The following is a 23,384-nucleotide window of genomic DNA, read 5'->3' on the forward strand; positions in this document are numbered from 1 at the left end:
GATTAATTTAAAAGGATTTTTATTGGTCTGGTCCAGTTGACAAGGATAGTCAAATTATGAAATGATCATACACAATGTGCTGGCAAGGAAACAGAAGAAAAAGAAAACAACATAAATGTTATGACAACTTCTATGAAATGAATGAGAGACTTACCACCTTAACCGAAAAAGACATAAGTGGAACCTGAAACTAAACATCTAATGCATCATCTTAAGCAGACCAAATAAATATACCTGGGATGTGGGGATTTCTAAGGGATAATTGCACAGAATGAAATTATAGTGTTTAACTACCACATACTACTCTTTACAAACGCATAAATACAAACATCCACTAAGTCCATGTGCTCTCCCCTCCACACAATCTTTTTTTTTCCTAGATGTGGCACTCTACATTTTTTTCCCACATCTGTATAAGAATTTCATTCAAACCATAACATTTGGTGGAGGCAGTCAGTGAAGAAGAAAGCCGCACCACGGCAGCTGCTGTAGTGCTAAGGACTGCAAATGAAGGGGAAAAGACCAATTTACCACAGGTAGCAATATTGACCTGATTACAAACAACTGCAGGGTCACGTGTTTTTCCAAACCGCTTGGACTCACAGGCAAAAAAGTTTTCTACATTGGCTCCTTACAATCCCACCAGTTATACATGAAGGAGTCTGTGATGAGAAGGTGAGGGCTGTGACAGTCTGGAATTATCCTTCATCAAGAAAACCACAAACAGGGAATAATTTAATAGGAAACAGACTCCTAGTGACCTGAAGGATTTATTATCCCAAGACAAAAGGTTTCAGTTTGACAATTCTCATACACTCATTTGCATCTCAAACATACTTCTCACTAATGCTTAAGCAGCAGGCTAGCTTATTGGTAGCTTATAAAGGTAAACTAACTTTTTACAAATCATTGTCCAAAAAAAAAACTGAGTAATCAGCATTCAGTATATATTAAATCAGCATTGATTATCATTTTCACACAGACCTGTATCCAAGTAATTATAAACATGGTAAAGCCCTCCTTCATGTTTCCAGTTTTGTTTTTCAAGATAAGCTCAGATATCATTTGAATTCATCGAATGTTGAAAATGAGAAAGCATGATAAGAGGAAATAAGTGTCATTAATTTCATTCTTCTTTCAGCTCCGAAAGGCCGAAGCGATTTGTCCAGCAAAAACATGTCAAAATAGTATAAAAAAAACATCCAGATGTCTACAGCTGAGAAGTTGGAATGGAGTGGGATGTGCGGGCTATGGGGGCACAGGCAGGTTCTAGGTGTGCAAAGCCATTGACAACAACAGTATCCACCACCAGTGAAGCCCAAAGAGGAACCACCCACAACGTCATCTTTTAAGTCCTGACCAACCAGTGAGAACACCCTTGAATGGAATGAGTGGTTAGTGTGTGTGCGCCCTACATTCATATGAGAGCTGCATCACCCCCTATTCATTTTCAGCTTAGATCTCCAGTCAGAACAGTGAGCTGCTCCACTCATCTGTGTAGACTGGAGAGAGGCTGAGCACTGGAAAATTAACAAAAGGCAGCAAAAGGAAAAGCAAGCAGAATTGAGAGGGGCGGGAACTACTCTGGCCCTGTTGTGTGGGCAAAGGCAGTGAGGTTGTCCTCTCTATTTCTTACTGAAGAGTTGCAAAAATGACTCTAGGGGCAGGGTAAGGCAAGGCATGAGGAGACAGGGAGCAAAGGAAAGAGGACTTTTCATCCCAACAGGATTATTCGCATTACATTTGACAATCTTAGTAGACGAGGCAGAGCCAATCAGAAGCCCTCAAGACAAAACTATTGTAAATACAATGGCTGAATGAGTGAGTAACTGGCCCTTTCTCTTGGCGTGTAGAGTTGACTGGATTATACTCAGCGTCCATGTTGATCAGTCATTCTGGTATTGTTTAACTGCACAATCTCAAGTGCCTCGCTGGCCTAATTAGAGAATAACAGGAGTCAAGTTGGGAGTTGGTTCCCTGAATAGTAACATCTCTGCACATCTTTACTCATCTACCAACATTATTTTGGGGTTCCAAGCTTCTTGGGAGTTCCAGGGCGCTTTTGCCAAAAGTGACCAGGGATGGTGAAGGCGTCAACACTCATGGACATAGTTTTGGACGGGATGGCAGTGAACTGTTTGCGATCAGAGCTGTACTTGTAGATGGACTCAACCATCTCAGGTGCGATTAACCGGGGGCCGATGCCAGTGAGCCGCACCATCTCCTCAGTTTCAGGGTTCATGGTGTAAACTGCTCGGAACTGGCAGCTGGCATCTCTGAAGAGGATGAGGAAGTGGTTGGCCATGCTCGTCTCCATTTCCTGAAAAACAAAAACACAAGGTGAGGGCATCTGACAAAGATCACAGTCAATTATAGCCTAGTTATGGAAGACTTCTGCTGGACTATGACACAGCAGTATGGCTTACCTCTACAATCTTGTTTTTCTGAGCCTCATTGACCTTGCCGGCCAGGCAGCAGCGGGTGATAGCGTTATGGATGATGAACTTATTGGACTTAAAACTAGGCTCCTTGTAAAGCTTTGGGCCTGCAACACACAGCATTTCCACATAAATTCAACACAATGATGATGATATGATTAATTTCTACATAATTGAACATATTACTGACCTGTGTATTCTGGGATTGAGGCAGCTGATGAAATAGTGGAGCCATTCTCCCAGTCCTTCTCTCCGTTGTGAGCACTTGTTCTTCTTGGTGACATTAGCCGAGAGGGAGAATGTGACCGGCTAAAGTGAGTACAAAAAAAATGGATATGGAGCTCAGTTATGAAGGCTGAATATACACATGTCGCATTTACCTTTGCCAATGACAACCCCAATACAGCAACCAGAAAACATGTAGATGATATATAATTATATATTATTTTTTATGGCAGGCATTTGGTGCTGGCAAAATATGTACAGACACATTTTAAAAGGCAATCAATACTTGTGTACATAATCCTTAGGAGGTACTTATTCCATTAATTTTACTCCACTGAATCATAGTTAATATTATATTACAAAATCAATATTATAATGATATATTGCCCAGGTCTATTTTATTAAAGAAATAAACTGACATGATGTTAGAAACACTTTTTCCTTTTTGGAATTACAATTATTTTGTGGTCATTTATCCGAACACAGGATATGTGCATCCCACTTTCCAAGAAAAGAGAAGCCATGATCAGTGTGCAGATTACCTGGGAGACTTCCTGACACTCAGGCCTCCAGAGTCATTAGCCATGGAAGACAGGTTCATGGTTGAGTGTGAGTACACCTTATTCAGCCTGGTGCCTAAAAGGAAGCACATTTAAAAGATGAGAAACAAAAGTGTATGTATGAAAAGGGCGTACAAAAGAGAAGACCTGGCTGTTTAAACGTCAGAAATATTTACCCATTAAACCTTTGGCAGGGCTATGGGAGAGGACAGAGTCATCTCTGAACATAGTCTTGGGCCTCTGCTTCTTGACACCTCGAACCGTGGTGGGTTTCTGCCTCAGCACCTTGTCCAAGTCTTCCATGATCTTTAGCTGATGTCTCCTCTCATACTCCTGCCTTGTGAAGTCCCCTCTGCGGTGGGGAGTCCCCTCGCCGGGTGGGGTGTCTGATGCTGGAGGGGTGCCTGGAGTCTGGGGCCTGTCCTCATTCTTATTCCCCCAGCCCTCAATAGTCATCCACTGAGGTTTGCTAAAAGCATAGAAAGGTTATGTGTTAAACTTTCAATGGGATTTATCAGGCAAGTAATGACAAAAGTGTGCTTACAAGGACAATGAACCAGAAAATCATCATCAGTTACATGCTGCAGAAACTTGAAACTACCGTAATGTCCAAACTTGACAAAACCTAATGTAGGATACCAATGCTACAGCCTTTATTTGGGTATAAATACAGTTATTAAAAACAAATAAAATAGGTCTCACTTTGATTCTTTTTCTTTTTCCTGTTCAAGTTTGCGTCTTTTCATCTCTTCTGCTCTCTTCTGCTGTTTCTCCAAAAAAGCTGCTCGTCTCTGGGCCATCTCATCATCTGTTCGCTCCTTGTCATCCTAATAATAAAGAAATTAAATGAAAAGGAATGAATGCACTGAATTTAGAAAAACGTTTTTTTAATAAAAAACACATATAGTAAAACAATCACCTACCTTGAAAAAGAAACCAACACCTCCTTTTGACTCTGGCTCCGTCCGGTCACTTACAGAGTCAGAGAACGCATCAGGCACTTGGTCATCCTCCTCCCCATCTCCTCGCAGGGCAGACAGCGAGATCTCGATCAGGCTACTGCGTTTACCATTCAACACCCCTGCAGGGACGTCACTCTCGAAGGAGCATTCTGATGGTGCACCAGAGCTGTAGCCTCCATGTGCAAACCCTTCCTTCCGAGCCAAAGGACCATGCGAGGGCCCAGCCTCCAGTTCCATGCTAAATATACTATGATCGTCATTGGAGCCCACCTCTGACAGTGTGTCATCTGTGGCTGGACGGGGAGTCAGGGTAGGAGGTGGTATTGGAGTCAGTGTTGGTGTGGGTACAGGAGGGGGTCCAGATGAGCGCAGCTCGTCTTGGCCGTCAGAGTCACCAATGGAGAAGGAGGACAAAGTCTGGTCGTGGGATTGCCAGGGACTTACACGACGAAGGTGGGGGATTCGGTCCACATTTTGAGGGGCGGTGATAACCCTTGAGATGGTAGGGACCTTAACATCCGTGGGACGACTGTGTTGGTGGTGTTTGGGGCTTTTAGGGGGAACAGATTGGGCTCTACGTTGGATTTTCGGGGACTTAGGAGGAGTGGTGTAGTGTGTAATTTTGCGGGATGGAGAGGGCGAAGAGGAGGCTGAATTTAAATCTCGGGTGGATTCCCGCGACGGACGTGTATGGGCTGGAGTTGAAGTTTTAGGGATGGCTGGAATAACCCAGGATTTGTTGCTAGAAGGTAAAGTTTTCTTATTGACTAGGTGGCTCTGCTGCTCTGTCAGCCGCTGCATGTCACTTTGCAGCGAGTTAAGAGCTGCAGTCAGCTTTGAAACAGCATTGTTATAGTCGCCTAGTGGAGCTACCGTTTTCTCCCCAGGAGTCCCAGAACCCTTCTCTCCTGGTGTACCAGCCTTTTCTTTGGAGTGGCTGATCTGTTTATTTGACTGAAGTCCTCCTTTGACATTTGCGTCATCTTCCACTGAGGGGCGCCTTTCACTCTTTTCTTTTTGCTCTTCCTCTTCCATTCGAGTTAAACTTTCTTCCAGTGTCAAGTGAGAGAGCTCTTCCTCTGTGGATGAGGTACTGATCTGGCCATTCCCTCCCTCCCCTTCAGCTTCGTCCTCACGCTGCTCCTTTTTTAACTGCAGAAAGGCACTTTTCCCTAGTCTTTGACGGTGCTTTGCAAAAATAGCCTCAATGCGTTTCTTCTGGGCTTCGATGGCCTTTCGCTTTTCTTCAAGCCGAGTTCCCAGCTCAGACATTTCATTACTGAGTTGTGGGCTCTTACTGGGACTTTCATCAGACTTTTGTGCCCAAGTGGTCGTTTGCTGAGAAGGAGAGGGATCATTGGCTTTTGGAGAATCCATAACATGCTTCTTTTTCCGTTCTGCAAAGCTGGTCATCTTCACGCCACTATCCGACCCCTCTTTGCCATGGCCTCCGACAGAGTGTGCACTAGCAGCTGGTGTGGATGGAGTGGACTGGGCCTTAGGCAAGTCTTCTGATGCGTCTGAGTCCACACTGCCGTCTCTCAAGACCGAGTCATCATCTCTTGAACATTCAGAGGTATTTCTGGTGCGATTGGGCTCCCGGGACTCTCCAGTGGGCCGGTACATCATTCCTGAGCGTGTAGGGGCAGAGCAGCTGATGGGTGCTGATTTTATGTTATGCCTAGAACTTGCAGGGTCATCAGGAGAGTGGAGATAAAAGCCATCAGGAGCACCATCAGGGTGTAAACGAGGCTCCATCTTGCTATCGTTGTGGATAATTTGAAGAGCCTCTTCAATGGTTGGCAGCTCTTCCGCTTCACTTGCTGGAAGGCCATTCTCCTCTGCCACCCTTGGGATAGTGGGATTTTGGGTGGCCCATGAAGCTCTCTGTGGTCCATTGGAGCCAGGGGGTTTGCTCAGTAAATGGCTGAGGTCTTCAGGAGGAGTGTAGGGCACCCGCGTCATGTGTTGGCCTGCTGGGTTGAGTTGGTCTGAGCTCATGGAGCGTGTTATAACAGGGTTGCCCATCACAATGTCTACATCACTGTCCAAGCCAAAGGGAATGCTGAAGGACACTGCCGACAGAGGGCGGCTAAGAAGAAAAAAGACGAATGTCAGTAAGCAGAATTAAGTTTCAACAAAAAAAAAGACTTCATAAAAAGTACTGAATCAATGAGTCATACCTGAGAGGTTTCTTACTCCATGTCTTTCCAGCTCCTTCTATATGAGACATTGAGGTAGACTGAGTCAAAGATCCTGAGTACAATGGGACACACACAGACACGTAAAGGCATGCACACCACACAAATGAAGCAATACACAAATAAAAGCCAAATAAATATATACACAAGCTACCATAAAAAAAAGAAAACAACACTTTAATAAAACATGAGACACAACTATCAGACAAACAAGGAGTGATGTTAAAAGTGAACCAGATTGTAAAATGATAAACATGTACAAAACACTGGGGCTTGATGTAATGATATAGGGACACTGTTATAAATGTACCTGATGCAGGAGAAGAGATGGGAAGGAAAGGCTTCTTGAAGATAGAAGGCGAGGTACTGTAAGGCAGAGAAACAATATTTCAGTTCAAATGAAGAATATGACAGATGATTACAAAAGCTAAAACATATTTAGAAAATGTCTGTACCTGTTGCCACTCAAACGATTTGGTGTTGCAGGTGTGGATCCATCTAACAAAAAGAACTTCAATCAGACTTTGATACAGATACTCAATGTAATTATCTTACTGGTAGGATTTTAAGTATTACAGAAGGTCAAAAATCTGGCAACACTTACCCAACGTGTCTATTGGCTGAACAAATTCTGGCCTTTGTATTACAAACCAGCTAAGCAGTTCTGCTAAGAAGCTCAGCCAGTTGAGCTAAATAAGTCAGACAGAATAAATCAGGCATTAAGAAGAAAATACAGCAATCAATATTTTTGTCAAGGTATCAATCAGGAATGTGAATTTAAATACCTTAAGCTCTTGTGGGGTGTACAGCATGTCCTCCAGTGCTAAGTTACAGCAGCTCTTCAGGCAGCTGTCACAGAATTCATGGATGACCTGCAGGTTGTAGAGGCTCTCTGCTGATGACATGGACTCCTTCATACAAACATCTTCAATAGAGAGGAGAAACATGTTACACTAAATTAAACACCGTAGGTACTAAAGAGATGTTTGTGGTTATTCCTTTTTTAAGTACCTTCAAGTCTTAGCAGGCCAGGGCAATAATAATGTATGACAGCAGCAACAGCACAACCACTGGACAGATCCTTGACTTCATTCACCACTGGAAAGATTGGCTTTTGTTTGGACTGTATTTTATCCTTCCTGTAGCGGAGCTAGAAAAAAACAACAACAAACAAAGAACAAAATCAAATACTGCACTGTGTTCCTAAAAGGAATATTTTGTTAACATAACAGTAATTTGTTTATTACTCACAGGATATGTATTGATAGATGAATGATTAAATAATTATTCCTTTGATTGTACTTATTTATATGTAAATTAGACAGATTAGGTAATGTTACAACCATCACCAAAGTTGGGGTTTTCCAAACAAGACTTAAAAGTCATGTCTACACACTGTGAAATAAAAAGTGTTACAAAATATTTGCATTGTGAATGAATGAAAATAGAACACATAAAGGTCATGCTTATGTATAGAAAAGAGCTTAGGTTAAAAAACATGGCAGATGCAAAGTGAGTGAATCAGAGCATAAAGAAAGAAGGATTTCTTTGGCAGAAAGTGGGACATGTGAGAGTATCAGGAGGGAGGAGAAGGAGAAAAAAATGTTTCAGGTACAACGAAAGTATACAAACAGACCACTGTCTCCAGAGCCCAGCTGACTAAAAGCTTGTCTTTGTTAATGCCCATAGCCATTCACACACAAACACACACCTCTGTTGCAGAAGGACCAGAGGAACCAGTTGGGCATGGCATTTTCAAGAAAGCTAGAGTACCACTTGTGATTCATGCACCACTCGTGTGTCAACAAAGCCCCGCCCTAGGCTCTTACGTGCACTTTAATGCAGATTCGGGTAGTGATGCAAATTAGCATTCTCACACCAGCACATGGAGGAAATAAACACACCTGAGCCTCAGATATTTGCTGATAAATTTGATGGAGACACTGGAGGGATGGAGGGACAGGGGCAAGGGCTAGTGGAAAGGAGGGAACTTACAGGAACAAGTTTCCAGTACCAGCGAGTAGGACACTGTCAGAAAGGAGGAGGGAGAGCAAATAGAGAGAGACAAGGAAATGGAGAATAGGAGCACAGGGAGAGGTATTAAGCCTACAGTGGAAGAACTAGACAAACTAGTGAGAAAGAGTAGTGAAGACGTCACTTACTTGAAAGGACAAGACAAAGCAATGATGCTAACCTTAGACACTACGCTTCATTTGTAATGCAATACTTACAGAGGGTTGAACAGGTTGGGGCTCCATAATGGCCTGAGATGTGTCACTCTGGGTTTCTTCAGTTTTTTCTCTTAATTCCTGATTTATCTGAGAGCATGCCAAGACGACAACATAATCAACACAAACATTCATACATCACAGCATGTAAAGACGTTACAGCATCCTTATTTCTTTAGCTAAGTAGACATTGATAATCTTAGATAATGTCCTTACAACAAATAATTTGTGACAGGATACAATGAACATGTGCATTTATCACAATCATTGTGTCTCTTGGGTTTACTCCTTACCCCATTAACCCAATGAAGCAGAGCCTCTTCCCAGCTGGAGGCTCCACCCAGGAGCTCGGCAGAACCACATGTCTTCACCGCAGTCACCGTCTCCATGGCTCCCACGGCCATCAGGGCATCTATCACTGCCAGATGAGCACTCTGCACCAATCACATGGGAGAAGGAAGAGGAACTGTCAGATGAGGGACCACTTACAACGAGGGCCAGAGAGCCTGGGCAGCTTTAATGAATTACAGCTAACACAATAATGCGGGATAGACATTTTCACTGCTCTAGCATGACACTGGTTACTGCAGAGCAGAGATTGCCTCTAACTGCTGCAGCACAACTATTATTAATATTCTAACAAGTAACATGTAATGTAATATACCTGCAGCTTCCTCTAGAGGTCACCAGAAGTCAGCTGTGAGTCAGCAGAAACGCTGAGTTTTTCAGCAAGCTAACACGCATTCAAAGTATATGTGAGAGAACTTTGGACCCGTGTTTGTACAATCATTAAGTCGTTAAATAAGCAATGGCCCTGTAATATGATAACATGTGCACAAGGACTGTCATTCCTCAGCTGCTTTACCTTTATTTACTCTGCTTACCTTCCCTTTTGAGCTGGGAAATATTGCTGTATGACTCATGTTTAACAGAGACTACAGGATAAAATAAAGTGTTGCAACTGGATCACCAGGAAGCACAACAATGAACAGCACTTTCTGTAAGAAACAGGTGTTCCGTTCCACTAGTTTCCGCAGTTTAGGTGTATAAGTGGATTTTTGACAAAGAACATTATCATTATAAAATCTAAATAGAGGTATTGTTTTTTATATACACATTTACACGTATCAAACAATAACTATTATTCCACATACATGACCTTTCCATGCATTTGTACAAAACAGACATAAGTGTATTTCCTTATACTTGTGAGACTATAACTGAGCTCTCTCTAATGGCCAGAGCACATTAAAATGCACCGCCAAATCTATCAGCTCAGTTAGCGAGAGCGCCTTAACTCTATAAACCTGTTAGTTTATTAAACTGTGCTCTGTTTGTGCCACAGGGCAATAAACAGCTGTACTTTATATGTCTGTCTGACTCCGAACAGGTTTGTAAATCATTCAGATATTTGAACCCTTTAGAGTGCATATAGACAAGAGGGAAAAAAAACACACTTGATGAATAAATATAATAATAATAATAATAATAATAATAATAATAATAATAATAATAATAATAATAATAATAATAATAATAATGGTTTAATCATGATAAACCACTTGTGTTGCAATAACTAAGATAATCACAGGAGCTGGTAAGTTGTTTGTAGTTTTAGAAAGCCTCGAGAATACCATAACTCATTAACAAAGTCTGCAGGGCTAGAAATACTGGTAGGGAAAATGATTAGCCTGTGAGGGTATTTCATAAACAACTCTTACTCCTTATATTACCCCTGCATATTTATATTGTTCTACTGTTGTGTCCACCATCTGCATCATATACATTTGCCCATCTTTTCTAACTATAGCCCAATGACCACAAGTTCCTTGCTTTAATCAATTCAGAGAGGACAGGCAGGTCACAAACAACACATTCCTGTCATGGGGCCACTCCTCCAATCTACAACCCTCAGTTTTGAGCCTAATCTGTGCAAATCAGTGCCTGTTCCCTTTTACTACTTACAAATCCTTCTTTAGAGGCTAGACATTCTTCATCTAACCTCTAACGTTACCCCAGATGGGGGCTGGTGGCAGCCCAGCTGCGTGCATGTGCCCTGTCTGCATGTCTGCCTACTCAACCCTGATGTAAAGTGCTGACCCGGGCAGAGCTGGAGCTGTGGCAGGCAGTGCGGGCTATGCCAGCAAAGGCTTGTCAGATAATATTGGTCCGAGCTCTCCGTCAGTCAGTGGGAGCTGAGTGGCCCTGGCTGGCCTGCCCTCCAAACACTGTTGCCAAAACTACGACTAATGGTTGTGTGCCTGTGACATGATTTGTCTGTGCAGTGGAAATGTCTGCAGTATTGAAAAGGACAAGTGGCCTGCTATAGGAACAAGGGCTTCTCAAAACAAGCCACATCTGACTGGTTCAGAGCCCTGCTACCCCTAGCAGCAATATTTGAAATACGGTACTGGGTTTCATGATATGATTCCATGAAATGTATTATATTATTACTTTTACTAAATTCTGTGGTCCAAGACAATAATCCTGAGCAAATTCAAGTGTTGTATTGTAAGTGAAAATTTCAGACTAAATAAACATAACACTAAATTGTATCAAACATACATTTAATCATTTTTATAGGTGACTTGGCATGGATTTTCTACATATGCACTTTCTGTCCATTTTCTTAGGTACACAGCTACACATTGCAAAAGCCCTGCAGAAGATTTATCGACTCTTAGCAGTTTTTCTTATAAGCTATGAAGAGGTGTTAATTAGGGCAGCCAAATTTGGAGACATACACATGCATACAATGCAGAATATTGTAATAACAATATGTCTAGCTATATTTCAAAGTGCATATGCTAATGATACTCTTTTTTAAATAATTCCTAAATAATCCCTGTAACTAAGGCCCTTTTTAGAAGCTTTTTTGTGAAAGACTTCATTATATTGAAAGGTCTTTTTCATTTTCTTCACCCTTCAGCCAAGAAGATGGGCAATTTATTCGATACACTCCTTGATATAATGCAGTCGAGCACACCAGCAATTCAACCTTAATAATAACAAATAGAACTTGTTATACCTATGTGATAGTGGGAATCATAACTAAAAAAGATTATCTCTGTAAACATACCTCTCAGGGCTGAGCTGTTGTTGTTGTTGTTGTTGTTGTTAGGAGGAGAAGTTATGAAACATCTAGATTATATTTATTTCCACCATTTCTGTCCTGTGGTCTAAAAGAAACAGACTACTGCTTAATGTTGCGAGTGGCTGTATTTTAAACACTCAAAGGGACTTAAGGGAGTCACATTTTTTGGATTTAGCCATAAAGTGTAATCATAGGTTGGAGCTATTGTCACAGTGCGACAGGAGACAGGGTGACGGAGGGAGAAAAAAAGGAAACGAACAAAAAAGAACGATAGACCTAGTGAAAGTTTTCAACCTGGTCATGCTGTAGAGCATTTGTTCAGAAGAGAGATTAGATCTTGATTCATGACCAAAAAAAAAAATTGAATGCAAGGGGAAGCAGGGGGGTTGCTCATGGATTTGCCATTGCAAACCAAGGAGAGCCTGCTAAGCTTAATCACAAGTCTTCTTAATGAGAGGGGAGAGAGGAGCAACTCATAAACACCCTGCACAGAGCCTGCCAGATCACCATAACAACCAACCAGCTGACCCACAATGCATCTGAGCACAAGCCTGACCGCAGCCATGCTCTGTGTCCCTGGTTAAGCACCGGCTCTCTGCTCGGAAACCTCTATCCAGCAAATAGTTGGACCCCACTAACTGATACAGTACAGAGTGGACAAAAGTGAGACCAAACACATGAGAAATCCCAATCAGTAACTGTGTCAACAACCTAGTCGAACAAAGAAGGCAAAGGCATCTTGTGGATCAGTATGTGAGATTATGATGAGGGCAAATCTGATTATGTCTGAAATATGACTTAACCCCATCCCCCTTCTCTGCCTGGTGCCTACTGAGGGGCAGACAAACAGGGGGATCATATGGGTCTGGGGCCCAGCAGGGGATTTTGGACTGGAGGTTCGCATAAATCGGTTATATGGACACACATATGTATAGGATTTGAATGCTCAAACAAGGAGAGAGTATTGAAAATCTTCACATCAAACTCTGGGAATTTTGTTTAACATACGGTAGATGAGTTGCACATTAGCTTTACATCGGCAAAGGCCTGAAACAGAAAAAATTGTGTACAACGATGGTTAGCATTTCTGATAGTCTGCCACATCTACTTTCAACTAAGCTCCTGACTGATGCTCACTTGACCAGAAACCTGCCAACACAGCAGTATGATTTAAGACAAAGTGTCAGTGTCTGTCTAAAACCAACAGGGGACCGGGAAGAGGGTTAGCTGCATTATGGCTACATGACTTACTTTGTCACTGTGGGAACAAACACAATCTCTGTGTAATTAATATCAGTATATGTAAACCAGATACTTATAATTATATTCTACTATCTCAGCTAACAATAAATCTAACAAATACATTTTACGTTACGAGCAATGTATGGTTCTGGTGAGTAAATAGTCATCTCTGGCATGTCATCCAATCGTGGATGATGACGTTCAGTCTGCATGACAGATTATCTCTAATCTGGGCCAGGCCACCACCAGAAGGACAGTTACCAGTAGGACACGCACACAAGCACATATACAGCAAGCACTAGGGGATGGAGGTAGCCGCAGGCACCAGTGGTGAGCCCCAAGGACGTGCAGTCTACAAAGCTTTGCTTTCATGATAACTCCGGATTGAAAAGACACTGGCGCTAGATTGAGCTGCCACTGATTCACATTCTCAAGTATGTATAGAGTTATACCCAGCAAGCATGGAATTGCATTACACTACAACTTAGTATGAGCTAAATCCAAAAATGCTAAATACCACCAAGTTTACATATAAATAAATAATATTATTTTATGTTGAATGTGTGACAAAGTTAGGCTTTCAGTTCTTCTTTTCTACATTTGAATTAAAAATATTATAGAAATAATAAAGCAGCATACAAAAATGAAAAGTACAATTTCAATACATACATGCTGCTTTTTTTCTGAACTAATTATGTCAAAATATATCCTTCTATACCTAACCTTCTCATATTACCTACAATTCAGAGTAAAATGGGACTCACTTTCCTTTGTCCCAGATCATACAGCTTGAACCATTTTCCTCCAGGATATATTTGAACTATTAACTATGGAAGCAAGACAAAACAACAAAGTTTCTTCGTCCTGTAGCAGAAGCTTACAGTTTGATAAAGATAATAATTACTGTACTAGGTTAGCTTATATTTGATCATAGCAAAATGCGTTTTAGTTTAATAGAGAGGGGGTCATTGGCACTCTCTGCACTGATGCTAGAGCAGCAAACCATGCCATTACTGGCATCTTTATGGGTAAGAGTAAACCTATATCCCTGGGATCATACATATGCCAAATTTGACATTGACATTGATCAGCAATGAACAACAAAGATGTAAATTGGGTGATGTTTCAATAACAAAGTCAAACATAATCAATAGTGGTCAGCTTAGCTGATAAATCAATCAGCAGTTCTGTTCCCTTGTCAGCGAGCATGACTCAACATACTCTTATATACATGCACTTTGTTATCCCCTTGCTCCACATGGATGTGTAAAGCCTAAATATACAGCAGTGCTGCAGCAGATTGCTGCTGCTCCAAAGCCGTTTACTGGCCAAGACCCACATTGATGCTCTATACTTCTAATGCAGCTGCAGCATGACCCACTTTCTTTGCTCGCTACGATGTAGCTACAGTGCTAGTCAGTGATAGACAAGACTGGAAGGCTCATAAATGCAAACAGAAAGCAGCAATGCAGCATTAACTGTAACAGCCAAAATAGGAGTTTCATGGTTAGGACTAACAACTGAGATGGCGTGGCCTCACCTAAAACGTAAAGAATGTAGAGAAAATTAAAGAAACCTTGGTGCGAAAAACCACGTGTCATTGCAGATGGTAGTGTCAGAGGACTTGTAGAGGTCTGAATTGACGTAACATTCAGTTCAAAAGGGAGGGTGGTTGAATGACTGAAATGGATAGCAAAGATTTAAATAGACACTTGTTATTGTTTGTGGAAATGGAGGTACAAGATAAGGGTAACCCTATGTAATAATGAACCGAAAGAAAATACCCTGTAAAGTTTTATTTCTGTAATGAGACTTTATCAATACGTAATCTTTGTTAACATGTTCAATAGATTGACTTACAGTCACATCACCATGGTCACACAATTTCTATGCCATTTAGTGAAGACAATGTTGCAAGTGCATGCATACATTTTCAGCAAACAATTAAGCCAATAATCACAACAGCACCAGCAGGACCACACCTGCTGCAATGGCCAGTACACATCAGCAGTGATGCAAACATCCAACACTATTCATAGAGATCCCTGGAGGCTCCCCACTATCTAGCTTTCAGTCTGTAGGTGCATGAAATATGATGGGCGCTGGGGAACGTTGAAATACACTTTTTGAGGAAGCAAGGGATAAAAAAATAATTGAGTTTTAGTGAATTGGCTAAAGCATGCAAATGTTCCATCATACCTAATGGGTCCTTCTTCTTTTGTATTATTATGATTCCTAATTTGAAAATAAGCATAGTTCTATGTACACTTTCACGACTGAAGAAGAGAGAAAGCGAGAGAGAGAGAGAGAGAGAGAGAGAGAGAGAGAGCGAGAGAGCGAGAGCGAGAGCGAGAGAGAGAGACATTGTCAATAGCTAAGAGGAAAAACCAGTTTCTCTTGATTTCACTGGGCTAGCCAAGAGAATCCTCTCAACACAGAATCTCAAGTTTCACCAGAACTATTTAGCCATTGTTTTGATCTGGACCATCTATAGAATCTAGACTCTACCTGCTTCTCACACCTTGAAATTGAAGTAGTCATCCCTTGTTTCACTATGACTGCTCTTGTCCTAGCAGCTGGATCCACTCATCCCCTGGGATCAGCTAGGGGCCGCAAAGAGGGGGATGGGGCAGGACTGAATGAGTTGGGGTCTTTTTGATGTCCTTTAATCCCTCGAATCAAAGCATAAACAAGCCCCTATATCAACAGCCGAGCCCACTCAACCCAGTTTGCTAGATAGCAGAGCATCTGGTTCCACAGGAGGACACGTTCACTCCTTAGAGTTATACAAAAACAATCATAAGCAGTTTCTATCAAAACAACAGTTCTGACACGATCCATTCAGGCCACTCCCAGAAACATTGCATGTCAGAATAGTGCTGCGTCATCATCTATGTGTTTACTGTCCCCATAACTTTACCATTTTGATGGGCTTGTGTCGGAGGTCTGCATCAGTCACTGGTGTGTCCTTGTCTTTGGAGACTATGCCTCTCTGAGTGAGGAGCTGCAGTAGGGCGACGTTGTCTTTAGGCTTTGCCTCGGCTCCAGCCCCCAGTAGTAGACTGTAGGTTCGGCAGTAAAGCTCCGAGGACTGCAGGAGGCGCGTGACTGGGGGTTTAAGGTGCTCCTGCTCATACTGGTCACAGTAGAAGGGGTCACGCAGCTCTGCGGCAACATTCTCTACCAAGAGAAAGAACAAACAGACACAGTTAGATATGTTTATTGAGCAGTGGTGCAACCAAGAAACGGTGGCAATAATGAACACAAACAATGTGTTCGAGGATTTAGATAGAGACAAAAAAAAAAATGTTTTAAATGTTCTAAAAATGGGAGGAATTTATTTCATTAGCAGTCTCTGTATTTATCAGTCAGAAGTTAATATTGAGCATTTTCCATTTTTGTGGAAACCTGCTTTATGCCAGTTTTGGCAGATTAAGACAACTGGTGTATACAGCCCAGAGCTATAATCATAAGATTGAGTAGAGCAGAGCAAGCATCAGGGTCAGTGGGGCATGATGAGCTCAGAGGTTCAAATCTACAGATTACAAGATGCTCTGCCACTCGTGCCCGACCTGTTTTTAAAACCCTTGCTTAATTTTTGTAGAACTCTTCAGTGAAAATTGCCCTTTCAGATCTCCTCAAAGAGTAAGTCTCAGTGAGAAAAATAAGTCAACTGATCAAAACCTCAAATATTCAAAAGCCAATGAGAAATGTCAAATTCCGTCTCTTAAGGAGTGCTACATATTGCCTTACTACACTTTCTATTAGTGACGAGATGAAGATTATTAAAGAATCTGTTCAAACTGGTCTTTCTGTAAATACCATCACAGCAAACAATATCCTAAAAACATATGGTAGACACACCTTCTGTGAAACTGGTTTCTCTGCATCAAGACCAAACCAGCAGCAAACTCAAAAGCCTATGTGTCAGTGCAATCATATTGGATAAGAGCTGAAGGTCATTTGGAAAAAAAGTTCACAAGCTGAAATACCAGCAGTCTGCCTGAGAATAGAAAGGACAAACGTAGGAGTCCTGGGATTGTGCTTTACAAAGAAACAAAGCGGTCATTACAAGGGAGGTGTTACTATGTTGCTGTATCATTATAAAGTCATGTAATGGATCCAGAACTTACACCAGAACAACAGAACAAGCTTTTTAGGTGCAGGACAATGCCCTTCTTTCCATCTCTCACTCTCACTCTATGTCGACTAGTTGTCAGTCACGACACATGCTCCATTTTATTATATGCTCCTGTACCTGTGTTCTCGCTTAACTGCTCAAAACATTTGACACGTCCCCAAAAATACACACCTCCACGTATTTATCCAGTACATGTAAAGAAGAAAAAAAGACTTCCCCGATGACGTGTTAAAAAAAAAAAAAAGCATTATCCTGAAGGCAAAGCAGGATGCAAATGCCAGACTCAGTGAGATGAGAGAGATCGATATGAGCATGATTTCCCTATGAGACAGTCTGGCCATCAATGAGAACTTTGTGTCACATATGCCACAGAAACAAATGGAACATACTGTAGATGTATTGTTGTGTATCCACATACAATTTTCCAAAGCTAGAAACTTGCACTTCTAAAAATAGAAACAATCATAAGACAAGAGCACACACCTAATCATAAAGAACTAAAAGAAACGGGAGGGATTAAAAAAAGACAAGTTGGCAGCCTTAAGTGTAAAGAAGCCTTAAGCTAAAAGGAATGTGATGCCTCAATAGTGTTGACATCAATAGACCTCCAGGGGAATATTATGATAACAAACACAAGTGCGTGTGTTTACATCAACTGGAGAGACTCCCTCCACTGTCACTTTCACAGGTTATGGGGTCAGTTCTGATCTACTATCCTGAGTAAGAAGACAAAAGTCCAAATATGCTCAGAGTTTATTTACAAGTTTGGGAAGGGATAGAGGAAGATCACTTATAAAGTAGTGAGGTTAAAGCAAGCAAACTGAGTATATTTTAACCAAGATACTTAAGCCCTAACACTTGGAGGTGTTCTGTGCTGAAGTTGAGCTGTGTCTCTTACCTTTTCTAATCAGGAAGAAAACAAAAGTAGACTTTAACTACAGCAATTCACCATTGTCGTCATCAAAAAGCAAAGTTGGAAAGACGATAACATCTTTTCACTTTCGCGCCATACACATTATCTAGTCATGTACAACTGAATAAAATAATAAAGTATACTGGAAATAATGCAGCTTGCCATCATGGCTGTAGTCAGTGCAGCAATGTTGGCTTCTATGTGTGCTGACCTGCATTGCTTGATCGCTTGCGGAAAACAGGAGCCATGTGTCCTTGTACTTCATTGACTGATTGAGCTAACATGCTGGTCATGTCACAGACATTACCACACGTGTCTGACACTAATCAACACACACAGGGCAACAGAAGCACATCCCGTTGGTTGAAATCAGCCAGAGTATAAACCAAGCTGGCTCCTTCGGGAAAACAAGGTTTGACAAGACCCCCCTGCGCACCCCTTCTCATATTACATTTAAGTGGAACAATCAGTATTGGGTTTCAAAAAAGGTTGTCAAAGTAACAGTGAACCTTAGATAGCTCCATTCATTTATAACATGGCACAGCAGTTGCAGCCAATGTTAGGCATAAGTGTATACATACATAATCACAGTTGGTGACAATTTGCTTACTTTTACTATGCCATTTCTGGAATATATAAAAAAATAATAATAAGTGTTTTGATAAGACTGTGACTTCTTAATCCTCCTTGGAAAACTGAGCTATAAACAACCTTTATCATGTGGTGATAAAGATCAAACACAGATGATTAAACACTACTGTATAACAAAGCAGGAACTGTTTTGTGTGCCAAAAATCTTGAACTAGTGAGGGGGGCTATGCTTAGACCCTACCCACGTGTGATCACTAGTTCTGAGTGAAATGGTAATGCAAACATTGTAAACGCTTCAGCTTAGATATCGCAGGCAAGACAGGAAGAGATTGTCTACATGCAAGACAGTTTTGTTTACTGATTTACCATAATACTGTTTCCTAATTTTAGCATGTTTCAATAGCCAGCTTTAAAACATATAGGGATGCATTTATCAGATGTATGCATAACATACTGGCATAAAGAAATGTTCTAAATTATCAATGAACTTTGAATGTATTGCGACTTGAAATAAAGTGACCATTTCCTTGATCAAAGAGCTGAAACTAAGAAATGCACACTGGCAATGCCAATGTCTTTGATCAATGAAACAAGATCTGACCATTGTTGCTCAGAAAAGCAAAACATAAACACAACAAAAACAAATGTTAAGCAGTTCCCATCTCCCTTTATATTCACAGGTCCCCTTACCAGGAATATGACATCCCTAACAGCCCTGTGCATCCTGTAACACATCCTCACAGGCTGTGCTCCACTATGACATTAGTAATGGCAGTTTAAAATGCATTAAAGGGCCAGTGTACACAAAAGCACATCCTATAGGCAGAGAGTGTGATTGCATTATGGGTGCTTGATGGGCTAACAGGACAACATTGGATGACAGAGTGACAAAGTGCAGAATGTCTTCATGTTAGCAATTGCCTGCCTCACTGAAATGTCCTCAAGTTAGACACTAACTACCAACTAGACCTTTGTAAACTGTTCTGCTATATTTTCCCTGTATGAAGTGCCAAATTACTCTTACAATAAAGTATCACATTACCTCGAGACACACTGCAACTCTGAAACTGAATCTAGGGGGGTTCTGGAAGAGCTTCATAGTAAACCAATAGGGCTTCCAACATCCTGAGTAAACATTAATAGCAAGGCAACATCCTCGTCAGGTCCTTGTCCCTTGTTGACTCACCATAGTTACAAAGACTGGGCGAGGGTAGGTAATCATTCCGACAGGATTTCAGTGTGATCCAAGCAGCTTTGTAGCTAGGTGGACCATGGCAAAGAAATAGATATTTTGCAACATGGAGTAACAAGGTGGTTTGGTATTTTGCTGCTAGTAAATAAAACAAAACAGGAAAGGGTGGCAAAGAGACTGGTGTTTAACAGGGGAAATATGCTGTTTAAAGTGTGTTTAACAGATTTATTAGAAAAAAGCACAAAAACTGAACACAATGAATCCCAATGACACAGTTAGTTTATATGAGCACATTTCTCAAGCATATGAACTGGTGAATCAAGAGTTTCTGGTCTCATTCCAGTGTAAACGGTACAAACTATTTTGAGTCAGCCTTAAATCATCTGTCACAATTACAAGGGCAGATCACTCATGTCAACCTTGCCTGACCACTTTCCTTCACAGTGATGGAAAACATTATACATCAAGTATACGTCGAAGCATTACAAAAGATCATGACACTATCTGTTATTTGAGCAGCCAACTATCTATAATGATAGTCTTCGAATACATAGAATAATAAGTAAATGTGGACATTTTGACACATGAAACACCACCTACTCATTACAATATATTAGAGCATGTAATTAGATGTTATTCTAGTTGATTCTTAACAATGTTATGATATTATGAAATTCCAAACAATGTAACTAGGTGGATCAAACAGGGAGCACCCACACTGTGTGCTGTCTATTGCTACACCAAGAAATTGTTGGGATGGCATTATCTCCTTTCCTTTCATAAAGGATGGTTCTATGTTTCCTTGGCTAAAGGAGACAGCAAAAATAATCAGAGCAGCTCTTCCGTTTAGCATTTTAAGAAACTGATAAGCTTAGGGATGGTTGTAAATCGATGTTTTGATAGATGATAGTTAACTTTATACTATATAAGGGTTTTATTGTGCCAAAGATGCGAGTCACACTTGTGTAGGGACTTTGTATTCTGTACCCTTTTCCTTGCTTCTAGCCTTGAAATGTTTTTGTCATCATGACATAGGAATTTTAGTCCAAGCCTATAAAGCAGCTTTCAGATTATAATGCTTGCACATGGATTAATTTTAGTGTAAACTATTTAAGATAAGAGATATTTTATTTAGTTTTTTGTCATTAGGCCATGATAAGCTCCCATGCAAAAATACTGTCTAACATTCTAACATTTCACTATCTAAATAAAGACGTGTCCATGTGAAAGTACATTTCATATCACAAAGACTCAGAGATTAAACATGTCGCCTATTGTTAACATTAGATTAATTGACCTGGATGAGCAGAGGACCAGATGACCCGGTCCGGCTTCCAGTTTTTGGGAGGGACTAGATGATGTCATCTTGACTTTGCAGAAAAACAATGAGTAAGGCAATTAAGTTGATAAAGATAAAACTACACATAACTGCACAGCACAGTCTAGGTCATCATATTCCTGTATATTAGCATGTAGAGTGACTTTGCCCAGAGGGCGTGGTTGTGGTTTTAAAGCACATAGAAACTGCAGCAGCTTACAGTCCTGAACCCATGGCCTGTCTGGGATTGCGTAACACACAACTCATGTTGTTAAGAGTAAATAAAGTTCTCCTTGTAGCCAAAACTTATTATGGGAATAAAACCTTAACCAGTAACCTACAACTGATATTTATTTGTATGTCAGTAATGAGGATGTGTTGTTTCATATTGTCTTTTGTTGATAAGATAACTACTAAACAAACAGTCCAAGACAATCATTAGAGTACTGTGTGTGCTCTTCAGGTTTAACAAAGTTAAATTAGGAATAAATGTCATCATGTCTTTCTCAAACAGACTATTTTGGTGTCTACCTTGCGAAACCTAATCTTTTCCAGATAGGGCCCTAGAACAAGGAGGCATGTTATCAACCCAGGGTCATAAACTGACGCTGTTCCTAGCCTTGTCTCAGGTAACCTAAGACAAATATATGTCCTATGATGATCTATCTACAACATTATATTCTGGGGTTGGTATGATTTCAATCATAGTGGTAGGATGGTTTCTCACAAGCGCCTCTTGAGGTTTGTTGATTTAGATTTAGTGGGACAAAACAGAAAAATTGCTACGTGTATTTCAGTATTATCACTCACTGAACAAAGAGCTATTGCATGCAGGTATTTCATCCTTGTTATGAATCGCAGTAGTCGGTGATGTTCACATTGGAAAGTAGGGGCTGTCTCGCCGAGGCGAATGAATGGTACTGAAATGCATCTACGCCCCATGTGCTACGTCTGTGTAACCGGATTAAAAACATACCCAGTAGCCTGCAATTTGTGACAGAAGCCTGGCGGCTAGAAATACGACAAAATGGGTTAGCGTGATAAGGGCCTAGGGAGGAGGCCCGTTTCTCTTTCACACACACACCTTAAAAAGTGACCACACTGAGTGAGAACAAATGACATGTGTCATAGTCACAAAAATGCGTACCATGCATGCTCCCCCTTTCATATGCTGCTCTTTGTGCTGAAAAACGCTGATCTATACACACACTGCATGTGCTCTTCGATACACTGCTGCACAACATATAATCATTGTTGGTCAACACAGGGATGGTGATCTTCATGCGACCAATACATATCATAAGGCACCGGGCCCGCATCCTAAACTGAAACCTACCTGCACTGCCGTAGGACTTTGCCAGAAGCCATCCAACACTTGCGCATATTTTTGCTTTAGTACAGTCATACAAATCCAAAGGCTTTATGTCTGGCACCACAAAAGTCTTCCTCATGGTAGGAGAGTCCACCATAGCGAGTTTGTAAAAAATGGGAAGCGATGCTGGCAAAAAAAAAAAAAAAACACTAGACAGTATAAAAATATATTCAAGCAATCATTATTTTAGCTGACTATTCCAAACAACCGGGACAGGGAATGAGGATTTGGTTAAGGTTTGTGTCGGGAAAATATCCGCCCCGGAGCTGCTTCCAAGCCAGTAAGTGTCCTTTTCTTTGCGGTTTTAGAGGCGTAATCACTGTTAAATCATGCTTTACGAAGACGCAAAGCCCCGATCTGCTGCGTCGTTACAAAAAAACCGGAATATTCCCCTCGTTTTCCCCTTCTTCGTCCGCATTGCTGTATAGTCGTTTCCCTGTACGCAGCTCCACTGAAAGCACCGCCGATGACTGACTCCCAGGTGCTCCACACTGGCATCACTCACTCATCCCGCCGTCCAATAGAAAATGATCTTTTGAAATGAGGGCGGGACCTCCCTGTGTGAACACAGACAGCAGGTGGAGGTGTGGTGTGACTTTTGCTACAGGTTCCTTAGCTGGTACACACAAACACAGGTGAACGCCTGAAGGGACACTTTTGAAGCCTTGACACCTTTTTACTGGTCACGTTAAACGACTGCAAGTGTTCTAATGATAACATTACCTTCGGGACATCATTTAATAGATTTACTCTTTTATTTAAAAACATATACAAGTTATTGTGTTATTGTTTTGTGAGTAATATCAAAGTAACAATATGTCCAAGTAGAATTAGTATAAGAAATACTTTAGTCAGTTACCTTAAAATTGTATGTACAGGACTAGAACAGATGTACTCTGCACTCTGA

At 41.1% G+C, this 23,384-nt stretch overlaps 1 protein-coding gene across 2 annotated transcripts; it reads right to left on the minus strand.

The window, feature by feature from the left end:
• Window positions 1–2: 2 nt before the first annotated feature.
• On the minus strand, window positions 3–22,929 carry camsap3 (calmodulin regulated spectrin-associated protein family, member 3). Of its 2 annotated transcripts, none has more exons than XM_063903056.1 (17): window positions 22,442–22,929; window positions 15,871–16,130; window positions 8,908–9,048; window positions 8,618–8,704; window positions 7,398–7,536; window positions 7,172–7,311; window positions 6,991–7,075; window positions 6,842–6,884; window positions 6,697–6,752; window positions 6,369–6,405; window positions 4,147–6,277; window positions 3,926–4,050; window positions 3,400–3,692; window positions 3,206–3,299; window positions 2,629–2,747; window positions 2,427–2,545; window positions 3–2,320 (listed from the first exon to the last, which is right to left on the minus strand). In XM_063903056.1, exons 1-17 carry the CDS (start codon window positions 22,572–22,574, stop codon window positions 2,021–2,023), a joined length of 4,302 nt encoding a protein of 1,433 aa, XP_063759126.1. In that variant the 5' UTR covers window positions 22,575–22,929; the 3' UTR covers window positions 3–2,020. The 2 variants fall into 2 exon arrangements, with proteins under 2 accessions (XP_063759126.1, XP_063759125.1); XM_063903055.1 differs by having other exon boundaries at window positions 6,369–6,441.
• Between the last annotated feature and the right edge of the window lie 455 nt (window positions 22,930–23,384).

This window comes from Eleginops maclovinus, chromosome 16, assembly GCF_036324505.1.
Source record: "Eleginops maclovinus isolate JMC-PN-2008 ecotype Puerto Natales chromosome 16, JC_Emac_rtc_rv5, whole genome shotgun sequence".
Lineage (NCBI taxonomy): Eukaryota > Metazoa > Chordata > Actinopteri > Perciformes > Eleginopidae > Eleginops > Eleginops maclovinus.